This window comes from Telopea speciosissima, chromosome 1 (genome assembly GCF_018873765.1).
Source record: "Telopea speciosissima isolate NSW1024214 ecotype Mountain lineage chromosome 1, Tspe_v1, whole genome shotgun sequence".
Taxonomy (NCBI): domain Eukaryota; kingdom Viridiplantae; phylum Streptophyta; class Magnoliopsida; order Proteales; family Proteaceae; genus Telopea; species Telopea speciosissima.
Genome location: NC_057916.1, coordinates 18,820,575 through 18,837,198, shown reverse-complemented (window position 1 = coordinate 18,837,198; position 16,624 = coordinate 18,820,575). Strand labels below are relative to the sequence as shown.

General features: G+C 40.9%; 1 protein-coding gene across 3 annotated transcripts in view; it reads right to left on the bottom strand.

Annotated features, from left to right (window-relative positions):
- LOC122669702 overlaps nucleotides 1-16,624 on the bottom strand; it is a 36,448-nt gene that overhangs the window by 16,878 nt on the left and 2,946 nt on the right. For 2 of the 3 annotated variants that reach the window (XM_043866548.1, XM_043866540.1), the window contains exons 5-11: nucleotides 16,312-16,427; nucleotides 14,927-16,114; nucleotides 13,747-13,888; nucleotides 13,492-13,651; nucleotides 13,011-13,174; nucleotides 7,550-7,635; nucleotides 4,729-4,828 (exon numbers count right to left, since the gene is read on the bottom strand). In XM_043866548.1, the coding sequence (XP_043722483.1) occupies nucleotides 4,729-4,828; nucleotides 7,550-7,635; nucleotides 13,011-13,174; nucleotides 13,492-13,651; nucleotides 13,747-13,888; nucleotides 14,927-16,114; nucleotides 16,312-16,427 (1,956 nt within the window). Of the gene's footprint in view, nucleotides 1-4,551; nucleotides 4,576-4,728; nucleotides 4,829-7,549; nucleotides 7,636-13,010; nucleotides 13,175-13,491; nucleotides 13,652-13,746; nucleotides 13,889-14,926; nucleotides 16,115-16,311; nucleotides 16,428-16,624 lie in introns of those variants that run through there. The other variant, XM_043866557.1, reaches the window with a different exon arrangement.

Sequence of the window (16,624 nt, the reverse complement as noted above, 5' to 3'; positions counted from 1 at the left end):
GGAACTGATCGAGGATGAGGACATCACTCAAGGATCTAGGACATATTAGAGGAGACACAAAACGTACACAGCCACACATCACTTCATTGTGGCTAGATGTCCCTTATTAACTTGTGTGGATGCATATTTCTATTTACTTATGTGTAGTTTGTTTTATTTTATTTGGTGTCAAACTGTTATGTATTAATGTTGTAATGCTAAGAAGTAGTTATTAGGAAGTTATTACCAGAGACGTAGTCATTAGAGAGTTATTGCTAGAAAAGTAGTTATTAGGAAGTTATTTATCTTTTTTATTTTGGGTTTTAAAAGACTGTATTCAGGGATGGAAGGCAATGAAGATATACTGGAAGTCTGGAACTTGTGAGATTTTCTCCTATTGTCTGTAGCATGAGTGATTTTGATGTAGTCATGATGATGAACATTTAATGCCCACTCCAGTTTCCCCATGCACTCTTTCCAAGACATTTCCAATGGCTCTATTATAACAGCTCTATTCCAACAGCTCTTTTCTAATGGGCCTTGTTATCTTGTACTTGGTTTCTTATTTTGGCAATAGAACTCGAGCTGCATCAGATTCCCTGCAAACCTTGGAGTAAATCCAAGTTGGTGTGAAGCTCAATCCCCCCCCCCCCAATTCTCATAGGCTACTGCCCTCTCTCTCCACTGTATTCCTTCACTTTGGGGTAGAATAGGACTGGTTTGTAGTTTGATGTGGATTTCCAAACCTGTTTCACAATCTTTTGACTTAAAAACTTCAAGAAATTTAACTTTTCCCACTAGCCTAAACTTAATTTAAACCAATTTTCGGCCCAAAAAACCTAACGACATAAGAGAAAACCCTGCGACGCCACTGAGGAGCAGCCCGGCCTCATGGCCAGGCTGCTCCTCCCCCTTCTTTAACCCTTCTCCTTCTCTCTTTCTCCTCCTTCCCCCCTCTCGCCCTTCCTTTCTTCCTCCTTTCCTCTCCTTCTTCGGCTTCTCTCCTTTCCTTTCTTCCTCCTCTCTCTTCCCTTCTTCTTTGGGGTTTTGAGCTTGGTCTCCTCGTTCAAACCCGCGAAGTGCTAGTAGTCATCACCCTTGATTGTTTGCAGTCCTACTTGTTGACAGCCCGCTCGGGTTGTTGTATAGTCGATGTTTGTCTTGCCTGGTTTTCCGACCTGCAAGTCGCCCTCCCGCTAGGTCTGTTTCCAGGCTCGTTGGGGTCTCTCCAGGTCGCGATGCTTCGTGGGCTTTCGTCTCAGTCAACTGCTCTGCTGGGTCGCCTCCCTAGCTGGTTGCCTGCTTCGCTTGGTCTGATGACTTGTCTCTTCGCCTATAGCCCTGCCTGCTCTCTCTCTCTCGCCAGACGTTCTTCATCGTCGGATCTCTCAGTCGTTGCTCGTCGTCAGCCTCTTGGATTGCTCTGCTTGGCCGCAAACTCTTCTCGGTCAGTCTTCTGTCTGATCTGCCTGGCTCGCTCGGCTAACGCCGTGCTTCTACCAGCTGCATTGTCTGCCACCTGTAACCTATGCTCGGCCAGCAGCCGCTTCGCTGTTACCCTTTGCAAGGTCGGTGCCTCTTCGACGTGGCTGTCACCTTCGCTTGGCCTGCTTCAAGCTTGGTCGTGATCTTCCGCTTGGCCAGCGCCCCTCTGCAACAGCTGGTTGTTTGGCTCCGGTGATGCTCCGTTTCGTCTCAGCGGCTGATCCAAGATGAGATGAGAAAGTTAGTTTAGGGTTTGTGGTTCCCAACCTTGAAATGACTAGGCTGCCCTCCTCTTTCTATTGGGCTTCTAAGCTCTTGTGGGCTTTTGTGCTTCTTGGGCTTCCTCTCTGAGTTTTGCCCATTGGGCTTTGGTTTTTACAGGCTTAGCCTCCTCCCAGAATCCCAAGTGGGCCTTGTAATTCGTTTGTGGCCTTGTCCCCTTGTACGCTCTGTCTCCCCCCCCCCCTTTTTCTTTTCCTTTGGTAATGAATTAAATTATTTATTCACCCAAGAAAAAAGTATACCAATTTTCATAACAGTCTAATGTAGCTCTAGATAGGCAAAGGACCTACTAGAGACCAAATATCCAGGATCTAATAATAAAGCAACCAAGGGGCTCTGGTTATTCAATTGCAATAGGGCATAATTGAAGTTTAGGTCAATTTCTAGGGTTATGGGTAGGGTATTGAGGTTGGATCTTATTTAGTAATGATAGGCAGGTCTAGAGGAAGCTAATGGTATAGGTTTGATGATGTTTAAATAAAAAAATAAAATTCAGAAATTTAGGGTTAGGGTTTCGGGTTTTGGGAAAATGGAAAGTGATGACTCTTAGGGTTTATAGTGGAGGGTTTGGTCTAGGGTTTAGGTCGAGTTTCCCAAATAGGGAGAGGGATGTTCGATCCAAATATGGGGGGTTTTTAATGGCTGGTTATGTCTGGGCAGGTTTTAGGTTGTTCTAGGTTTTAATGGAGGTGAGGGGGATTCTAGGGTTTAAGGTAAGGATGAGGCAGGGGTTACTGTCGAGTGTAGGGGAGGAGGTAAGGCTGCGGTGGATGAAGTTTGGATGAGATTGATGAAGGGAATTGGGCTGGACAGGTTATAGATGAGGCTAGGGTTTAGGAATTCAAATAACATAAAAAGGGGGCTGTAGGGTAGGCTGTAGAGGATTAGGAGAAGGGAATGACTGAAAATATTAATTACTCACTGGAATTGCAGGTTCTTCAATGGCAGCAGCTGAAAACTTAGAAGGATAGAACCACCTTCAAACTTAGGGATCCTCATGGCCGTCACGGCGCAAGGAGTCGTAGGAAATCCACCTACCCTTTCCACCTTGATAGAACTACAAGGATGCAAGCTCTCAAGGAGCAGCAGCAGCAACAATGGCGGCAGCACAAAGTCTTCTTTTTTTCTAATTAATCAACTATGGGGGAGCCTCCCACGATATTCAATATTTATAATAGAAGGCCAATGGCCAAATCCTAATACAATCTAATTACTTCCCTCACGTAAATCGTGGAGAGGTGGGGACCTAATAAAACAACTTAAAATCATAAAATAAAAAGACCTAATTGTCCCTAACAACTTAAAATAAAAGACTCAATAAAAATCACTTAAATTGAACCATGGTTTGAACCGGTTCAATTTAAGTTGACAAATAAGCTGAAATAAAAACTCAGTATGGAAATTACTAAAATGCAAACCTAAGCTATGGCTCCCAAACTAAGCCCTAATTTCAGGGCTGCTTCTTCTTCTTCTTCTTCCTTCAGGTGTGGGCACTGGGTGCTGCATCACAGTCTTAAATTATTGCCCCAAACACTATGGGGATTCATCAATTAACAGCAAGGAGGCACTAGGGACACATTCTTTGGAGTTCGGTAGTGACTTAGCACTTGATCACAACACTCCAACTCATGGGACAGCAAAGGAAGGTACTGACCTATCATGTATCCTTTATTAAATTTCCTTGAATCCTCAGAATGAATTTTCTGCACTTGTATTTGGAAATTTTCATAATTTATGGTTGCTGTTAGACCTGAGTTTCTGCATGTATGTTGTGAATTTAGTGTTAATAGACTTCCCAAACCCAAATTCTCTCAATCCTTGGACTTGTATTAAATTTCCCAAACCTGGCCTGCACCACACGACCAGCAGTCAAACTACAGCAGCAGCTATGAAACTCAATCCTTAATTTATTCCATTCCTATCTCATTCATCACATGAGGTTACCTATATAATGCTCATAAAACAGAAAATCCTAGTTGAAATCTAAAACAAAGATAGAGTTTGAGCCTTTTCTAGAACTATCGACAACCAACAGAATTAAAATAATAATTATTAAATTATAAAGATACCTCTAACAAATAAATAAAATCCCTCCCGATGGTTCATAACCCTGCAATGTCCAACGGTAGCAACCGGTTCTCCTGTCTACAACCGATGCTGTCCACATCGCTTCTTCCGAGGTTGTCTCTCCTGGCCACCACCCCTTTGCATCTGCCATGTCCCTCGAGCAGTTGCAATCTCTCTGGATCTCCTGCAAGATGCTCTGCTTCTCATCCTCCTGCGACTCGATCCTCCTCTGTGCCATCGTCATCGAGTCTCCATCCTCTACCCCACATCGCTCCATCCGATGTCGCATAGCTTCATCAAAGGTCCTTCCCAACCCCTTCCCCCCTCCTTTTACCCCATCCGATGTCGCATAACTTCATCAATGTGCCGCTTCAGCCAAGCACATTCAGGTGCATCAATCTCATAGGAACATTTTTTATTCCTTTCAGACAAACACAGTCTTTTGTTTTCACCAGGGATGCATTTTTGTTTTAAAAACAGAAACATATAAATGAAAATAGTGTTTTGCATTTTCTATGTTTATAACAGGAACGAGACAAAATGTACCCAGACATCCCCTATGTAATGGATGGATTACAATTTGCCAAAAGGAGGGGAGAGAAACAATAATAATAATAAATGAATAGAAATAAAAGAAAATTATGGACTATTAAACTTGTGCAAAATAAGAACTAAGTGTTCAGAGTTCATAATTTTTACTACAAGACAGAAAAACATCATAATTCAAATGAAGCATGAAGGATTTCATCACCTTCACTCATGCTAAAAACATGCACCACAAATAAAAGCAGTTAGATTCTTAATTACAATACAATAACATTTAGCGTCAGTATAAACTAATAAACTATTAAAAGTAAGGAACTTTTTAGCACATGAAAGAAATGAATAGATTCGGACAAGAGATGTTGCCTTCACCTGATGCTTAAGGGAGTCAAGAAACCTGCACCAGGATACATGCGACAACTGCGACTGCACATATTGCTGTAAAGTTGACACAAAGTGATTCATCTGGAGTCTGAAATACAACAGAAGCAACATAAGAATAAGTTGAAAGCATACACAATAAATTTAGATAGAAAAGAATTAACACATAATCATAAGCAAGAACAAGAAATCTAAAATTCCTAAAAACAGCTAAAAGATGCTTGATGAAATCAATATAATCTAAATAGATCCTTGATCAATGGATCCAAAGGAAGCTTCTTGAATTATAGGCTAGCCCATCCCAGGCAAAGACCATACAGCAGTCTTAACATTGAGAGAGAAAGAAGGATTGAAAACAAATTTCCATGGTTGTCATGACAGCAAGGCAAGCCAAGGGTTCATAGCATTTTAATTCCAGAGGATGGTTTATGTGTAAAATAAAGAATTTGACTCATTTTACTTAAATATGGAGTGATGTGTGAAATGGAAAATTATTTCCTTTTATAAAGGAAAAAACCATTGATAGACAAAGAGCAAACAGCATCTTCCTGTTCTCCTCGATACTGGATGACCATGATCAACACGAAAATATGATTAGAATATGGCAAGCGAGAACAGGTAGGTACCCTTCTTCTTCCTCAGCCACTGCTGGCCATGCTTCTACAGAGGAGACAGCAGCAATGTCTGCTGATAATTCCGTTTCTTCCCCTTCCCCCCTTTCCCTACCCTTTCCTTTGGAATGGATGCAGGGGGAGTGTAGGTGGGTGATATGTGTTGTGAAAACAAGGCAACGGGTTGCCTTGGAGATCTATTGATGCAAGTCGGAGGAGCTTGAAGGGAAGAAAGAGCAAGCACCGACCAGCCCATCGAGCCTGGCCCATCAAGCCTGCCAACCGAGACCTTTGGGCCAGCTGTTAGTTCACTTTCATGGGACAGATTGAGGCCCACTACTATGCTAAATAGCCATGCCGCGCGGGGGGGGGGGGAGGGTAGGACTTGTATTAGTTTTATTTACTTTCTATTTTAATATAGATTCTTTTATGTAATAGTTACTAATTTAAGGATTGGTTCAATTTTGTTTTTTGGATACAAGTTAGATTCTCTTTTGTATTTAGTTTCTAATTAAACGGTTGTCATATTGTAAGGAGGTCTCCTTTCCCACACAAGGAGGGATCCAGAGTTTCTGTTTATCAATAAAAGAGAGGCTATCCGCACAACACCTCACAATTTGAAGTACTGAAAAAAAGAGAAGCTTTTGGTTTGTTGCGACCAAGGTCAGTTAGAGACTGACCACAGCCATGGGTGAAAGGCCTTGTTCGTATCATCCCCCCCCCCCTCCTCTTTTCTTCTTCCCCTTTCTTCTCTGTTTTTCGCCTTTTCAGTTTCCGTTTTTATACTCTGCAACTGAGTTTCTGTTGGAGGCTACCGATACCCACTTTGAAGGTCTACTAAAGTGCTGTTGATGGTCCATAATCTGTCCCATCGAATTTCATCAATAACCTGAAGATTGGAGTTCAAGCATACCCAACAGCACCCTTACTCTGGAGATTCTGGCAGCAAGCTTCACGTGGTGATATTCCTCCATCCATCCATTAACTAAAGCCCTTTTTTTAGCATGTTGTTCTCCCAATCCATGACCACCTTCAACAGTAGTTTTAAGGCCATCCAATGGCTATGAACTTCTGTGTTATTAAGTTTCTAAAACTGAGTCTTATGTTTATAATTTTGATTCACATCCATAGTTGATGATCTAGCTATCATATGTGGCTAAATTGTTGAAGAGTTGAAGGTCTCGTCAAACCCTACCTTCGACTGGAAGTAGAGGCCCAGGCCCATCAAGGGTGGCCTTAGGGCTATTACTGTTCTCAATAAGTTTCTATTTTGGGGGTAATTCTATTAACTCTGTTTCTGGTTTACTGTTGCAACTGAGAGTGTGGGAATATCTTACTGTGCTGTTAATTACTGTTTGCATCCGATGAACAGTATATTGCCGTAGGAAATATGGGTTTCCCTAGTTACTAATGTGGCCAGCAGGTTGTCATCACAGTAACCTTACCGTGTAGTGCTATATCATTCTTTTGACAGACACATTCTGTGGGTTAATCTTGTGTCAACATCCCTACACTGTTAGCCTTATTATTAGGCTTATTACTGCTCTACTGTTACCGACTTACTGTTAAAGAGGAGCTTACCATACAGTAAATCAGTTCTTTTAGTCCTGTTTTTGGGTTGGGTTGTAAGCTTGCTGTTTAGTGACCCTAGACCCCTTCATCTATGGCTGCCTAGACAATGCCTTGACTACTATTGTTTAGGAACTTGGTGAGACACCGGTTAGGGGGGAAAGATGGTACAAAACCAGTCCTCATCCAAATGATGCTTTCTGAAAACATATGACAACTTTGGGTTTTCTTTTTCTCTTTCATACACTTTAGCATCCATCCTAAAGCCATTTCAGCAAGAACATAAGAATTCTAAACTGGGGACTCCACTATTACCCTATAGAACTTCCAACCACCAGCTCTTTCTATGAAACTGAAACGGCGCTGGGTGTCTCACGGAAGAGGTAGAGTGGTTTGTTATTTCAAAATGGTAATCATAGTGTTGCAGCACTTCTGTCAACACAATAAACTGAGTATGTGATAATTAAAACATTGGAATGACTTCCTAGATAAAGTTCCAATCGGTAATGAAAAAAAGAAGGTACAAAGAGAGAAGAGAAAGAGCATGACTGTGCAGATGGTGAATCCAGTGAGAACAATAGAGATACAATAAATAAAAGGAAAGGAAAGACAATAATGATCGTTCAGTGTACCTTAGCTTAATTAAGACATTAAAGTAACTCGAATTCTGTACGCCTACACCAGGTCTACGATTCTCACTCACTGAATGCACCAAATTCTGTCAATTAACAATTCATTTTTCAGTAAAGATTTGAGAATGTAGTATTCATAAGAAATCTGAGGTAAATGTGAAACAGAGTTTGGGAAATCTTAACAGGATGAAGAAAATTTTAAGAATTATACATGCAAAAGGATTCAAGCTCAAGCTGGCATTCATCTCCACTCTCCAGAACTTTAGTGATAGCAAATGAATTAAAAATAATAAGTTAGATGTATTTAAAATGTAAATTGACCAAGGTAAGGTCATTATGGGACACCTTTTATCAGCTGCAATATTATGCGTACCACATCTATACTCATGTCCCTACCAGTTTGAGAAATTTGCAGTATGAACAAAGCTCCTATCAGGAATCAGGCAATACCTGACGCATATTAATAGGGAGGAAAAGCTATGCATTATCTGTTTTCAACTTCATAGGACATCCCAATCAAAGAACTTATAATTAACCAATGTTAACAAGGTTCAGAATGGGGAGATCGTCTGAGGTCTAATCTTTAAGCACCTGCTTCTAGATAGGGAAGAGCATACCCAGTGCACGAGGCTCCTGCCACTGCGGGGTCGGGGGAGGGTCATAATGTCTGCAGCCTAACCCCCGCTTTGCAGAGAGGTCATTTCCCAACTCAAACCCGTAGGTCGCAATGGAGCAATATTACTGTTGCGCCAACAACTAAGGAGATTCAGGAAAATGATTTATTTGTTGAAACTTGTTTCAAACAGTGAAATTGCAACTCCAGTTGTTGGAGGAAAACTCAGAATTGAACATTCCTGGCACCCTCATGTAAATCGATGATTAGGAAGATGGTGACCTTTTCCCAACATGAGAAGTATGAGGCAAACCAATTTCACCAAAAGTGGAGGTCTTAGCTCTCCCAAAATGTTAAAGGTGGATCATCTTATGGAGTAGGGCTTCAGATTACACATCGGTTCACCTCGTTGTCATGGTAGGACTATGAACCTTTTTTTTTCTCTTTTTTGAATCTTTCTAGAGAATAATATTATGTCTTAAAGAGCCTTGGGGTGTGCCCTTATGTCTCAGCCACAGGTTCCGAGGATTCTCTTGCTCATACTTAGATCAGACTAGAATAAATTTCAAAGATGCATAGAGCCCACACAAAAAAATTTGAACAGCCTTTTGATCATTCCTTTTAGATCCATCTTGTCTCTTAAAAACCAATCAAATTTTCAATGAATTGTGTAAATCAACTATGCTTACACACTCCTAAAGAGCATGATGCAGATAAGTCACCTAAAGGGCTTATTTTATTGGAAATAAGCCATGGGTTGGGTTATGTAGGTGTTGGGCCTTTGATCCCATGGGTTTTCTTTGTAATGGGCCACTTTAATAGGCCTAAAATATATGTAAAAAATAGGAAAACGGGATTTACTTCATTAGTTTAGTTAGAGTCATGTTTTGAGTCAATTTCTTTCCTTATTTTAAGTTCTTAGTCAGTTTATGTTACTTTATTAGTTAAGGATTGGTTTAGGCCTTTCTTTTTTAGTGGTTGAGTTTTGTTTATGAGTCTTCTATAAAGTTTGTAAGTGGCTACAGCCTTGTACACGAATTTGACTAATAAGATTCAGAAAAGAAAAAAAAAAACATAGCTTTGTGCTTTGCACAGTGAGAGAGTATGGTGACCAAAATGCGTTGAGAGGCCATGGGTGAGAGACCTAGGTCTGAGAGAGACTACAATATCTTCTTCGTCCCTTCTTTGATTTTTTATTTTTTATTTTATTGTTCTAAAATTTATTGCAAATCTGAGAACCGATCGAAGTATTTACTGTTGTTGGACTTGAAGTTTACGATCCTTTTGTAAACTGGTTATCACTTGTGACTGGTCTACATTAGAGCACCTGGCTCATAAAGCAAACAATGGTTCTGGTTTGGGCCAGTCCTAGACCAGGCCTGCATGTGGACAGAGTAGGCTTGCGCATGGCTTGGCTACTTGGTTATTTCTGCCTAGAAGATCTTGCGTGGGCCCCAGTGAAGATACCATGTTTGGAGTGGAGATCTTGCTGCTTGAATAGACTCTTAATAATTTCTAGGGAAAATTACACCCCCTCCCCTGTGTTTTTAACAATTACACTCGTACCCCCTCTAGCTGACGGTGTTAGCCTGGTGTTAGTAGTTTGGAAAAGACCATTTTACCCTTACACTAAAACATCCCAAATAGAATGACTATTTTACCCTTTTCTTCATTTTCAACCCAAACATCCCCATGCTCCCTCTTCAACCCTTTCCTTACAACCCTGCCCCCACCCCTGCTGCCTGCGCAACCCACCTCCCCACCCCCACTCTTGCTCTCCCTCTATCTTGCCTGAGGAATCCTTCAAGAACTGGGGTAATTATGCCAAGGCATTGGGTGAGAGTGAGACTGGAATGCGATTGGTTTTGAGTTTGGTTTCAGGTGGAGCGACTGATGCTTGTTAGACCATTACAACACCTTCATTAATCCTTCTTTTCATTTGCCTTGAGAACATTCTCTAATGGAAGTCTGGTTCATCATCCTCTTTTCTCTCTGTATCTGCGCAGCTCTCAAATCCTTCCTTTTTCCATCCCCCCCATGGCAAACCCAAGCAAACAAACCTCTCCTTCCCACCAGGCCCTCCTAAAGTACCTATAAGTCTATAACCAGTAACTTACTCTGGTTTTACAAATCCTTCTCTGAACTTGAACCAATTCTTCAAAGCCTCCGCCACAAGTATGGCCCCATCATAACCCTCCAAGGCCAACGCCAGTAGGAACACCCGCAACCTCATGCTCAACATGGACGACTACGAGCAGGTCACCGACGAGTTCCAAGGCGTCAAGCTCTGGTGGTCTTCCAACAAGATCGTCTCCCGCACTTATTCATTCTCTTTCTACTCGGCCTCCAACGAGAAGCGCTACTACAAACTCACCTTCCACAAGCGCTACAGGGACCTCATCACATCCTCTTACCACAACCATGTCATGGAAGAAGGTAAATCCGTCATAGCCAAAAACCGGCAGCGGAAGCTCCACACCAAAAACAAGAGCTACAACTGGCACGACTAAAATAAATCGGTGTGGAGTCTTGTGGTGTTCGAGCACCTGTCCACGTTTCAGACACTGGCAATGGAGCCCAAGAAGAAGGAGATCATGGACGACCTCATTAACTTCAGTAAGAGAAAGGACTACTACAAGAAGATCGGTAAGGCTTGGAAGCAAGGCTACTTGCTGATGGGCTATGGCCGGCCTGCGAAGGAGAGAGGCTTATCGTGTTCACCACAAACTATGTGGATCAACTAGACCCAACTCACATAAGGAGGGGTCGGATGGACAAGCACATCAAGATGTCAAACTACAACTACCAAGGGTTCAAGGAGCTAGCCAAGAATTATTTGGACCTAAATGCTCACCCTTTGTTCGAGACAATTCAAGCGTTGTTGGACGAAACCCATATTACTCCTGCTGACGTTGCAGAGAATTTGATGCCTAAATCTTTAGGGGGGAATGCCAAGGCGGACTGTCTGGAGGCATTGATCCGTGTTCTCCAAATGGCTAAAGAAGAAGCGAGAGTGAAGGCCAATGAAGCATTAGCAGTGCCAACCAATGAGGAGGAGCCTTCAACGGCAACAAACAAAGAAGCACAAGAGAAGGAATTGTTGACCAGAAGTGAAGACAAGGAGGTTGAGTCAACTCAATTAGATAACAAGGATACGGTTTGCCTAGAAATTTCAGGGGGAAGATCAATTGGACTACCAAATCCACCAGCACTGTTAGGTGGTGAACTCTGAAAAGCTCCTTCATTCAAACTGCCTTTCCAAGCACTCTCTCGGAGACTCAGAGACACTACATTATCACCATAGTCTTCATCATTATAATAGGGCTCACTAAGGGATTGACTTCCCAGTTGAGAGAATTCTCGGTGGGGGTGGGGAAATGGGTTGCACTACCAACAAGGGTGTGGGCGGGGAGATGGGTTGCACCAGCAGCAGGGGTGGGGATGGAGTTGCAGGAAAGGGGATGAAGTTCAGCGGTTACTAGGGGAGTAGGGGGACATCAATTCCGGTGAAGGGTATTTTGGGTATTAAATGTACTAACTCTTGCTGACGTCACCACTTAACGGAGACACACTAACTGACTCGGGCTATTTGTAACACATTTTAAACTGTATGGGAGATTAGTGTAATTGTTGAAAACACAGGGGAGGGGGTGTAATTTACCCTAGTTTCTAATTTTGTAATCTGCTCCTTATTAGTAAAGTCAATAGCTAAGTAGTAGTTTCTAATTTAGATACTTTCTATTTTGTGAATTAGTCATTGGATCCTTTCTAGAAGGACTGTTTTTCTTGGCATCTAAGTAACCCCCCACGCAGGGAAGGTTTACTAATTCTGAATTTCAGTCTTTGTTTTGTTATAAATAAAAATGAAGTAGGGGTTACATCCCACAATTTTGTAGCTCATTCAAATATGTCTTCTTCAGTGCTGAAATTGAAAGCCTCTGGTGAAACAGTAGCAACCAAGGTAGTGATTCCTTGGCTGGTGTACTAGGTAGTGAATCCTGCCACCAGCTAGTTGGGGTGAATCCCTGGTCATATGTTATATCCCTTTTGTTCTTCCTTTTCATCTTCTTTTATCTTTTCTGTTTTCCTGTATATTCTCAGTTTGCATGGGAGTGTTCCTGTTGCATCTTGGACTGCTTTTTGTGTGTAGAAAGTGAGTTTCAGTCTTCTACATATTGTTGTGAAGGATTCTGTTATACTTGGTCAACATCTACTGTTAGTTCTACTGAGGTACAGCAGCTTGCGGTTTTAGTTTCCTTCTTCAGTTCTGTCCCCTAGTCGTTGCTGCTGTAACTATAGTTTCAGCCCTTTGATTGAGGTCAGATCATAGTTATCAAGTGGACGCCTAGGTTCCTTGGTCACCTTGGGTGCCTAGGCGGGTGCTTTGGACACCTGGGTCCACCTTGTTGGTATCACCTTGACTTTGGACCCTTTCCAGCGCCTTGGTCACCTCGCTAATTATGGGTCAGATTTGGTGAGTTTACTCCTTACCATGTTGCTTTCCATCGATTTAAGTTTGGAGTCCATTGATATTGCTGATTTGAAGTTATTCAAGTTTTCCTTACTAGTTTTCCTTACTAATTCTATGTTCACCTTCAATTGAGGTCAGATTTGGTGAGCTCTCTCGATCGAGGAAGCTGATATTTTAAATCTTAGGAAAAATGGAACATTTGTCCAAATATTTACTACCATGTGCTATATTAACAATAAAACAGAACTAATAAACAATTTAGAGCAGAAAATAAAGTGGGACCTTAGCAATTCATACAAACTCAAAGAACATTGACAAGTTAGTGTTGAATGAAAGAAGTTGGTAAGAATACAAGATCAGCAGATAGAGAACCGTACCTTCAATGAACACCATACATCAGATAATGAAAAAAGAGCTAGCTTGACTTGAATCAGGAAACTGAATATCTGAGCGTATATTTTCAGTGCATCAGGGGTCAGAACAATATTAACTGGCCAATCCACTCTATAACCCAATCCTATGAAATCAAAGGAATGTATTCCTGCCATTTGAATCACAATACATAGCTCAATATCTTGAAGAATTAACGGAAAACAGATTACCATGCCATACACATGGTTTGAAATTTCAGCGAAATTACCGAAATATTTCAGTTTTGCATGAATCAAATTGAAATGACTATCGAAATTTCTATGCGAAATTTACTGAAATTTCACCAAAATATCTCAGTTTCGACAGAGATCAAAATGGGGACGAAATCTGAAACTTCAAACCTTGGTCATACGTCAGATTAAGCAACCTCTCTTCCACAGTTTCACTTAGAGAAAAAGCTGGCATCGGGAGAAAGAAAATGCATACCAATAGAGGAAGCAGAAATGGGCATCATGCCCGGTCCTTTCATGTACACAAATAATCGTTCCTTGTAATGGTCTCTTTCACATGAAGACCTCTGAACTGCCAAATTAAGTAGTCCTTGGATTACTGATATTCCTTCATTTGCTTGTGCAGCATACCATTTCTGGTTTGAAGACCCAAAAGAGGTATCAGAGATGCCAATACATTGATCATAATTAACATTATGTAAATCAAAACTTGATCCATGAGATACAATACATGATGCCAAAGAGACACAATGAACAGATCTGCCCAGTCTGCCAATTCCATAAAATGATACCGCCGCAATGCAAACAAATGTTCTTGTAGATTAAATCCCTCCTCAAGCAACTTGATAGTGAAACTGCTAACATACTTATATCTGGCAAAGTTCAGGAAAAGCAGTACTTGTACGATTTTTTCTCTTCAAAAGGGACCAACTAGAACAAGAATAGTCTAATCAACAATGAAGAAACCAATGAGTCCCACGAATATTATCAACAAAAGGCAAATACTCAATGGATAATAACAATTGGCACAAGAAATCACGTCAAAGCAGAATACCAGACTGTCAAAGTAGAATAACACAACATTATGAAAGTCTTTTTTTCATGAATCACTAGCTTTAATGAAAAGAATTGAATAAATGAGACAACCCACCAAGAGGATGCTAAAATGGCAAACTCCTAAGACTACATAATAAATAAACAAGATAAAAGATTCAAAAGATACAAAGTCAGTTATAATATCGTATAAATTAAACTATTCATCCATCAAAAAGAAAGTCCATTCAGCATTAAGTGATAATAATATAAACTCTTTTGGACTAATGTCCCCACACCCTGCCTCATTTTCAAATGGTTGTACACCCACATCCCAGAGGCACACTAGATGTAAGGCATTTGCACTGATGTGATGGAATCAGTTTCAAAGGTTTTATAAACACGAACATGGACTCAGGCACCTACAATGTCAATATTCCACGGTTCAGTGGCTGCAGAACAGATTCTTGTTCTAGTTCAATAAGATCTATCTGACAATATATCAGGTCAACGGAGATGGTAAAGTTGTATGTTGTTCTACGTTCTAACATCCATCTTCGTGCTGCATATTGAAGCCACATTAATTCCCATTTTGTACCTCAAACCATGAGAACATGAGTTCTTTTTCCAGGCTTACTCACCAACAAATATACCAGTCCTACATTGCATTAAGTTCACTAGAAAATTAAAAATGAGAGGGGAAGGAGGGATAAAAATGACGAGAAGACAGATACAGAATGACCAAGCCCCAGTTTTCAAGCAAAATTGGATTTAGAGCCTCAGTGTTAATCACCAAACAGGCAACACGGAGAAAAGTTCAAACATATATGAATGATCATTGGTCCGAAATCTGCAGTAACTGAAGGATCAAAGGATACTGAAGCATGATCTCTTGTAGCATGCATTTGTCTATGATGACATCAAGTGGTGTCTCACCAGTAACAGTTGAACTCTGTCTGTGACCTCCAGCACAATGTTCGATAATTTTACTAGAATAGTTTAGGGAACTTTCCCATTCAGCTCCACCAGAAACACCTTCTACAAGATCCACATCATGTGCTTTCCCCTTTGAGCTGGGAGATGAATAAGTATGACTTATATTGGATTGATCAACTGGAACACCTTCTCTGCTATGGCCAAATTCTTCATGGTGTTCATTTGTACCCACTGCAGCTACATTAGGCTCGCTGGAATATGAAAGTGCAGATTGAAATTCATGTTCAGGACTGGCAAGATATCTTTCCCTATAAGCCTTGCAAGGATCTTTGACTGATGAAAAGTCAAAGTATGGGAAAGATCCTCTCTTATCCATGCAGCTTTTATACCCAGACTTGTTTGATGTATGAAACCAAGCATCTTTTGTAAGCACAGGGTTAAGATTTAGAAGATTGTAGCTGTACTTAAGTTTCCATTGTGGGAAGACAACTGATTTAGATGAAGCATCACTTTTATTTTCAAGTTGACTCCTGCCAGTGGCTTGCTCCTGTACAAATTTGTTGTTGGGGAACACTTCATCAAAATATGGACATCCCACCTTCAAGATTTTCATATTTCTGTCTACAACCTTTAGGTTACTGTTGTTGAGATGTTGTGACTCACCTCTATACTTTTCATCAACATAAAAAGGGTTTTTTGAAAGCCCTCCAAGTGGCCAACAAATATCAGACTGGTTATCTGCAAATTGAATCTCTGACATCCTGGCCATTGTTGAGTCCTCTAACTGACAATGCACTGAATTTATTTCGTTTTGACAAGGATTCAGGATAGGATTGACTGAATCCATTCTTCCACAGGTTTTATGAGAAGAAACTTCCAAAGCATGTAGATTCTCACTTTGAGTAGGTTTTTGCAATAAATTTGCTATTGGTAAAATTGTTGATAAACCTGAAGCAGAGAAATACCTAGGTTCCATCCCAATCAAACTACCACGCATCTCAGGGAGCCTCTCCATCTCAGTTTGCTCTTCAAAACTATCCAAAGATTCAGATTCTGAAGAGTCCAAGGGATCAACCAGACAAGAGGACTCAGCTGTGCTAGAAACATCAGAATCCTTGGTAACACCAACTCTGGAAAATTTGGATAAAATTGTCAGCATTATCCAGAAAATAATAATATTTGAAAAGCTAAGTAAACAGGATCTCCAAACTAAAAGCACACCTCTCATTGTTGAGGGTGGGGGGTGACTGAGTGTGCATGTTTGTGCACGTGTACACATACATGTGTTCATGGGAGAGAGAGAGAGAGAGAGAGAGAGAGAACTAACAAATTTGAGTCTCCATCATCAGTAGTTGAGGAAGGGGAAAACAAGCTGTCATTTGATGTACATGGAACTTGAAAATTTAGATTTCCCATACCGTTATCACCAAAGATAGGGATTACCTGAAAAATAACACAAATTAATCTTCCTGCAATTTCCCAAAATCCACTTACTAAGATACGACAGCATCCAGAGCAGCATCACAATCTTACCTTTAACTAGAAGTGCACATTACAGTATACTTTACAATGGACACAAACAAGTGTCAGGATCCTGCCAGCAACTTTGGGAACCCCAAGGAGAGAGATATCAAAACAGT